The sequence below is a fragment of the Callorhinus ursinus genome, unplaced genomic scaffold, assembly GCF_003265705.2.
Source record: "Callorhinus ursinus isolate GAN/ISIS: 27379988/994484 unplaced genomic scaffold, GSC_fseal_2.0 scaffold10, whole genome shotgun sequence".
Classification (NCBI taxonomy): domain Eukaryota; kingdom Metazoa; phylum Chordata; class Mammalia; order Carnivora; family Otariidae; genus Callorhinus; species Callorhinus ursinus.
The window spans coordinates 44,519,950-44,528,496 of NW_027397072.1; the positions used below are offsets into that span (position 1 = coordinate 44,519,950).

At 40.4% G+C, this 8,547-nt stretch overlaps 1 protein-coding gene across 10 annotated transcripts in view; it reads right to left on the minus strand.

Moving 5' to 3' along the window:
- The window catches only part of CTNNA2 (catenin alpha 2), a 1,073,854-nt gene that overhangs the window by 256,079 nt on the left and 809,228 nt on the right, over positions 1 to 8,547 (minus strand). For all 10 annotated transcript variants that reach the window (XM_073897478.1, XM_073897482.1, XM_073897474.1 and 7 more), the window contains one exon: positions 7,676 to 7,756. In XM_073897478.1, coding sequence (XP_073753579.1) covers positions 7,676 to 7,756 — 81 coding nt within the window. The remainder of the gene's footprint in view (positions 1 to 7,675; positions 7,757 to 8,547) is intronic.

Below are 8,547 nucleotides of genomic sequence, written 5' to 3' on the forward strand. Positions count from 1 at the left end.
CAATCTTATACAGCTTATAGAGAGCTTACAGATTTGGTTTGGCTCTCTACTTTTATATATAAGAAATGAAGACCAAGAGATGGCAGATCCATAGTCACACAGCCAGTTCAGTGGCAGAGCTAGAAGTAAAACCCTGGCTCCAGACGCCTGATTCAATGTTTCCCATTAACCCCAGTCCCAATTCCTACTACCCGTATCATTTCATAACAGACGGGGATTTGAATGAAGAGATGGTCTAAAAGGGCAAAGAGACCTGGCCAAATATCCATCTGGTATAGGACAATGTTTTATTCTCCCTCATTTTAAGGTAAAATAAAAAGCAAATGCTTCCCCGACAAGGACTTGTTAACTGGGTAAACTAGACTCTTCATATTCCAGAACTAATTGTGATTTTTCTGGAGGACATTAGCTCAAGCATGCCTACAACCTACAGGTGATATCCTGAAGGGAGCCCAGAAGCTTCCCAGTAGTAATTAGAAGGGGTGTCTTCCTCTCATTCAAGCTACTTCTAACATGCTCCTTGGTCATTCTTGCCCAGGCACCTTTCTAATCCTGTCTGTACTTGACACATAAGAGCAGTGAGTGCTAGATGCAGCCATGCCAGTCCAGCTTTTCCTGCTGCACAAAGTAAGGCTCTTGTTGCCTCAGGGAAGTGGTTGGTTCTAGTGACTAACACAATCAACACTTAATGAATGAGACGGATATATGCAAAAGTTACCAGTAGGAGACAGGATGCTGCTCAGGCAGAAATCAAGAGGGGGGAAAAGATGGCGGAGGAGTAGGGGACCCTATTCCAACTGGTCCCTGGAATTGAGCTGGATATATACCAGACCACTCTGAACACCCATGAAATCAGCCTGAGATGTAAGAAGATAGATCTGGATCTCTACAAACAGAAAATTGCAGGTGGTTGGTTTCGAGGTACGAAGCAGGGAGCCATGATTCCGTGGGCAGATATCTGAGGATAAATGGCAGCGGGAGGGAGCCTGGCTGTGGGAATCCTATACCACCAGTGAGCAACAGCCTCCTGCACTGGGGACGGGGCACATAATCCCAGACCAGCAGCAGCGGGGAAAGAACTTTAGGGCAGCCCCTGAGACAGGGGTCGTGCATGCGAACTGGGAGTGGCAGGCGGTTTTAGAAGCACAAAGGGCAGAGATGTGCCCCGACCTGGAGGCAGGACTGGGGGCACTGCGGAGGGGCGCACAATCCAGGACGCTGCAGTTTATAGCAGCACAGACAGAAACGGAGATAGTGTGGCCTGGAGAGCTCACTGAAGAACAGACTGTGATCTCTCTGCTCTGAGGCAGAGGGTTGGAAATGGTCGGTCTTTTCTGCTCTGACTCTCGGGAGAGACACGGAAAGCCACCAGGGAAAGCCGCCAGAGAACAAAAGCCCCTCAAACTGGTTCTCACTGAGCCCATCCCCCCGCCACAGGGAGGCAGGGCAACTCTGCCCAAACAGGGTTGCCTGAGTAACAGCGCAGCAGGCCCCTCCCCCAGAAGACAGGCTGGGAGAACAAGAGGTCAGCAACCCTAAGGTCCCTAGAAAACAGGTGCATCTTGCTTGGGTTCTGGTCAATAATTTGGACTCTATACATTCTCTCAACCACCCATCAACAGAATGATTAGGAGGAGGAACCCCCAAAATAGGAAAGACTCAGAGATTATGACTTATGCCGCAGATTTCCAAATGGATGCAGATATAACCAAGATGTCAGAGATGGAATTCAGGCTAGTAATTGTGAAGACAATAACTAGAATGGAGAAATTGATTAATGGCAACATAGAGTCTCTAAGGGCAGAAATGAAAGCTGAATTGGCAGAACTTAAAAATGCTATCAGTGAGATCCAATCTAATCTAGATAATCTAACAGCTAGGGTAAGTGAGGCAGAAGAATGAATCAGTGACCTGGAAGACAATTTAATAGATAAAAAGGGAAAAGAGGAGGCCAGGGAATAACAACTCAGAATCCATGAAAATAGAATCAGAGAAATAAGTGATACCATGAAGCGTTCCAATGTCAGGATTATTGGAATCCCAGAGGGAGTGGAGAGAGAGAGAGGACTAGAAGATATATTGAGAAAATCGTAGCTGAGAACTTCCCTAATCTGGGGAATGAAACAAACATTCGTGTCCTAGATGCAGAGAGGACCCCTCCCAAGATCAAGGAAAACAGGCCAACACCTTGGCATGTAATAGTAAAACTCGCAAATCTTAGAACCAAGGAAACAATCTTACGGGCAGTTGGGGGAAGAGATTCCTTACGTACAGAGGGAGGAACATCAGAATAACGTCAGACCTATCCACAGAGACCTGGCAAGCCAGAAAGGCCTGGCAAGACATATTCAGGGTACTAAATGAGAAGAACACACAGCCAAGAATACTTTATCTGGCAAGGCTGTCACTTAGAATGGATGGAGAGATGCAAGAACTTCCAAGACTGGCAGAAACTGAAAGAATATGGGACCACTAAGCTGGCCCTGCAAGAAATATTAAGGGGGGTTCTATAAAAGAAGAAAGACCCCAAGAGTGATATACAACAGAAATTTACAGGGACAATCTGTAAAAACAACATCTTCAAAGGCAACATGATGACAATTAATTCATATCTTTCAATAATCACTCTCAACATGAATGGCCTATTTGCTCTCATAAAATGGCACAGGGTTGCAGATTGGATAAAACGACAGGACCCAACCATATGCTGTCTACAAGAGACTCATTTTGAACCTAAGGATATATCCAGACTGAAAGTGAAGGGATGGAGATCCATCTTCCATGCCAGCGGACCTCAAAAGAAAGCTGGGGTAGCAATTCTTATATCAGACAAATTAGATTTTAAACTAAAGTTTGTAGTTAGAGACACAGAAGGACACTATATCATTCTTAAAGGGTCTATCCAACAAGAAGATCTAACAATTGTAAATATCTATGCCCCCAACATGGGAACAGCCATCTACATAAGCCAACTGTTAACCAAAATAAAGAGTCATATTTATTGTCATAACAATACATTAATTGTAGGAGACCTCAATACTCCACTCTCAGCAGTGGACAGATCATCTAAGCAGAAAATCAACAAGGAAAAATGAGCTTTGAATGATACACTGGACCAGGTGGACCTCATAGGTATTTACAGAATATTCCACCCTAAAACAACAGAATACTCATTCTTCTCGAGCGCACATGGAACGTTCTCCAGAATAGACCACATACTGGGTCACAAATCAGGTCTCAACCGATACCAAAAGACTGAGATTATTCCCTGCATATTCTCAGACCACAATGCTTTAAAACTGGAACTCAATCACAAGAAAAAATGTGGGAGAAATTCAAACACTTGGAAGCTAAAGACCACTCTGCTCAAGAATGTTTGGGTCAACCAGGAAATCAAAGAAGAACTTAAACAATTCATGGACATCAATGAGAATGAAAATACATCGGTCCAAAACCTATGGGATACTGCAAAGGCGGTCCTAAGGGGGAAATACATAGCCATCCAAGCCTCACTCAAAAAAATAGAAAAATCCTGAATTCACCAACTAACTTTACACTTTAAAGAACTAGAGAAAAAGCAACAAACGATGCCTAAGCCACGTATTAGAAGAGAAATTAAGATTAGAGCAGAGATCAATGAATTAGAAACCAGAAACACAGTAGATCAGATCAATGAAACTAGAAGCTGGTTCTTTGAAAGAATTAATAAGATCGACGGGCGCCTGGGTGGCTCAGTCATTGAGCGTCTGCCTTCGGCTCGGGTCATGATCCCAGGGTCCTGGGATTGAGCCCCGCGTCGGGCTCCCTGCTCGACAGGGAGTCTGCTTTTCCCTCTCCCACTCCGCCTGCTTGTGTTCCCTTTCTCTCTGTGTCTCTCTCTGTCAAGTAAATAAATAAAATCTTTAAAAAAGAGAGAATTAATAAGATCGATAAACCACTAGCCAGACTTATCCAAAAAAAAAGAGAAAGGACCCAAATTAATAAAATTATGAATGAAAGGGGAGAGATCACAACTAACACCAAGGAAATAGAAACAATTATTAGAAATTGTTATCAACAACTATATGCCAATAAACTGAGCAATCTGGATGAAATGGATGCCTTCCTGGAAACCTATAAGCTGCCAAGACTGAAACAGGAAGAAATTGACAACCTGAATAGGCCAATAACCAGTAACGAGATTGAAGCAGTGATCAAAAACCTCCCAAAAAACAAGAGTCCAGGGCCTGATGGATTCCTTGGGGAATTCTACCAAACATTCAAAGAAGAAATAATACCTATTCTACTGAAGCTGTTTCAAAAAATAAGAACAGAAGGAAAACTTTGAAACTCATTCTATGAGGCCAGCATTATCTTAATCCCCAAACCAGGCAAAGACCCCATCAAAAAGGAGAATTTCAGACCAATATCCCTGATGAATATGGATTCCAAAATCCTCAACAAAATCCTACCTAATAGGATCCAACAATACATTAAAAGGATCATCCACCATGACCAAGTGGGATTTATCCCCAGGATGCAACAGTGGTTCAACATTTGCAAATCAATCAATGTGATAGAACACATTAATAAGAGGAGAGAGAAGAACTCTATGGTCCTCTCAATTGATGCAGAAAAAGCATTAGACAAAATACAGCATCCTTTCCTGATTAAAACTCTTCAGAGTATAGGGATAGAGGGAACATTCCTCAAGTTCATAAAATCCATCTATGAAAAACCCACAGTGAATATCATTCTCAATGGGGAAAAGCTCAGAGCCTTTCCCTTAAGATCAGGAAGATGTCAAGGATGCCCACTCTTGCCACTATTGTTCAACATAGTACTAGAAGTCCTAGCAACAGCAATCAGACAACAAAAAGAAATAAAATGTATTCAAATTGGCAAAGAAAAAGTCAAACTCTCTCTCTTTGCAGATGACATGATACCTTATGTGGAAAACCCAAAAGACTCCACCCCCAAATTACTAGAACTCACACAGCAATTCAGTAATGTGGCAGGATACAAAATCAATGCACAGAAATCAGTTGCTTTCTTATACACTAACAATGCAACTGTAGAAAGAGAAATTAGAGAAACAATTCCATTTACAATAGCACCAAAAACCATAGATTACCTCAGAATAAACCTAACCAAAGAGGTAAAGGATCTATACTCTAGGAACTACAGAACACTCATGAAAGAAATTGAAGAAAAGATGGAAAAATATTCCATGCTCATGGATCGGAAGAATAAATATTGTTAAAATGTCTATGCAACCCAGAGCAATCTATACCTTCAATGCCTTCCCGATCACAGTTCCAATGACATTTTTCAAAGTGCTGGAACAAACAATCCTAAAATTTGTATGGAATCAGAAAAGACCCCAAATCACCAAGGAAATGTTGAAAAAGAAAAAGCTGGGGGCATCACATTGCCTGATTTCAAGCTATATTACAAAGCTGTGATCACCAAGACAGCATGGTACTGGCACAAAAATAGACATACAGACCAATGGAACCAAATAGAGAGCCCAGATATGGACCCTCAACTCTATGGTCAAATAATCTTCGACAAAGTAGGAAAAAATATGCAATGGAAAAAAGTTTCTTCAATAAATGGTGCTGGGAAAATTGGAAAGCCACATGCAGAAGAATGAAACTCGACCATTCTCTAACACCATACACAAAGATAAACTAAAAATGGATGAAAGACCTCAACGTGAGACAGGAATCCATCAAAATCCTAGAGGAGAACATAGGCAGTAACCTCTTTGACATTGGCCACAGCAACTTCTTTCAAGATACATCTCCAAAAGCTAGTGAAACAAAAGCAAAAATGAACTTTTGGGACTTCATCAAGATAAAAAGCTTCTGCACAGCAAAGGAAACAGTCAACGAAACAAAGAGGCAACCCACAGAATGGGAGAAGATATTTGCAAATGACACTACAGATAAAGGGCTGGTATCCAAGATCTATAAAGAATTTCTCAAACTCAACAGCCAAAAAACAAATAAGTCAAAAAATGGGCAGAAGACATGAAAAGACACTTCTCTGAAGAAGACATACAAATGGCTAACAGACACATGAAAAAATGTTCATCATCATTAGCTCTCAGGGAAATTCAAATCAAAACCACAATGAGATACCACTTTCTACCAGTTAGAATGGCAAAAATGGACAGGGAAAGAAACAAATGTTGGAGAGGTTGTGGAGAAAGGGGAACCCTCGTACACTGTTGGTGGGAATGTAAGTTGGTACAGCCACTTTGGAAAACAGTGTGGAGGTTCCTCAAAAAATTAAAAATAGAGCTACCCTATGACCCAGCAATTGCACTCCTGGGTATTTACCCCAAAGACACAGATGTAGTGAAAAGAAGGGCCACATGCCCCCCCCAGTGTTCATAGCAGCAATGTCCGCAACAGCCAAACTATGGAAAGAGCCGAGGTGCCCTTCAACAGATGAATGGATAAAGAAGATGTGGTCCATATATACAATGGACGATTACTCAGCCACCAGAAAGGATGAATACCCAAATTTTACATAAACACGGATGGGACTGGAGATTATGCTAAGTGAAATAAGTCAAGCAGAGAAAGTCAATTATCATATAGTTTCACTTATTTGTGGAACATAAGGAACAGCATGGAGGACATTAGGAGAAGGAAGGGAAAAATGAAGGGAGCGGAAATCGGAGGAGGAGATGAACCATGAGAGACTATGAGAAACAAACAGGGTTTTAGAGGGGAGGGGGGATAGGGGTCTGGTTAGCCCGGTGATGGGTATTAAGGAGGGTACGTACCGCATGGAGCACTGGGTGATATACGAAAACAATGGATCGTCGATCACCACATTAGAAACTAATGATATATTGTATGGTGACTAACATAACATAATAAAATTTTAAAAAATTCAAAAAAAAAAGAAATCAAGAGGGAATTTTATTGTAACTTAATGGATGGTATAACTTTTCTAGAAAGAACACTACCAAAGAAAGTGGAGCTCACCATGGAAACAAAATAAGGGTTACAAGACAATAGGGTTACCAGTGTAGATATAGCACTTTCAAGATAAAATGGGGTCCTGACCAGAGATTTTTTTCATCCCCAAAAATAGACCTGTCAGACTAATGATACCATTAACCATTCAAATCATCCAACTAACTTTCCTTGTTTCGGTCCCCAGTTTCGCAAATAACCATCTGATAAGCCAACATTCCCCTGGTGACTTGGATCCCCAAAGGGAATACACAGGGTCAGAGACCTTAATTAGCCCATCAGATTAAGAGTTGTGTTTCTCATTAACCATCAGCATTTTCGTTTATTCATTTAAGGCCTTTGTAGTTGTGTTAAGTAAAAACCGGCAGAATCTAGAAAACTACAACTGGCTCTTTGTATACCTGGATCTGGAAAACTGAAAAACCAATTGTAGAAGGTAGTGAATTCACCAAGTCTCTACCTGGGAAGATTGTTTCTGGGCAGTTAGCATGCTGCCTCTTCAGAGGGTGTTTTCATCACACGTCTTGAGGCTGTCACATCTGTCTGCTCAGCAGACTACCTTGTTGATGAAATGTTTCTGTGTATATGTAGATGCTATGAAGAATAGCAACTTGAATGTTGCTCTAAGGCACCCTGGAAAAGGACATTCTTAAAAACCACCACTCAGTACCATGCACTTAATATAAAAACAAAAACAGTACCTGTCTCCTTAGGTCTCTTGTTTTCTTGGTCATCTTATCAATTGCAATGTTTAGAGGATCTCCTTTTTCTTTTCTTCCAGTCTATTAAGAGAAGAGAAACAATCTCTGGTTTAGAAAATTCAATGTTAGAGACATTAAAATTAAAAAAAAAAAATTTCAGAAACACACTTGACTGGTAGAATCCAAGCGAGAGAGAGAGAGAGAGAGAGAGAGAGAGAGAGAGGAAATTCTTTTCAATACACAGCTATTATGTGTTGGATTTCTAAACTCTAAAGTTGGTTTTCTCTGAAATAAAAATTTAAATTGCTGAAAAACAATATATTCTCAGGATGGTTTACACATATGCCCATATTCAACTTCATGCAAGTATGTTTTCTTCCCGCTCCAGACATTCATCAATTAAATAAACACAGGAGGTTTGCTTTTGCCTTCAAATACAAATGTTTTTTGCTACTCTCTTATGTAAGCACAGTTCTGAATAGAAAATGATTGAGAAAATAAAAACTAAATTAGAAAACATTTAAAATAAATCACCAGAATTCAGAATTTCATTCCAATATATCCTAGACCATATTGTAACTTCTGTATCAAAGTCAAAAGAGATGCTTTACTACAAAATATAGTGTTTGTAATTTCTGTTCTGTCATGCACTGGGATGCTAAACATGATAATAAGGAACCCACAGCTTGAAATCATAAGGAAAATGTCCCTTATGACTCTAAGAGGCAGAGGTAAAGGCAAAACAAACAAACAAATGAAAAATCCAAAAATCTCTTCTTTAATAAATTATTCACTTAGAAGTTTCGAAGTTTCACTGAATAGTTTCTTTTTCTCTTTTCTTTCCTTCCTTCTTTCTTTCTTTTTCTTTCTTT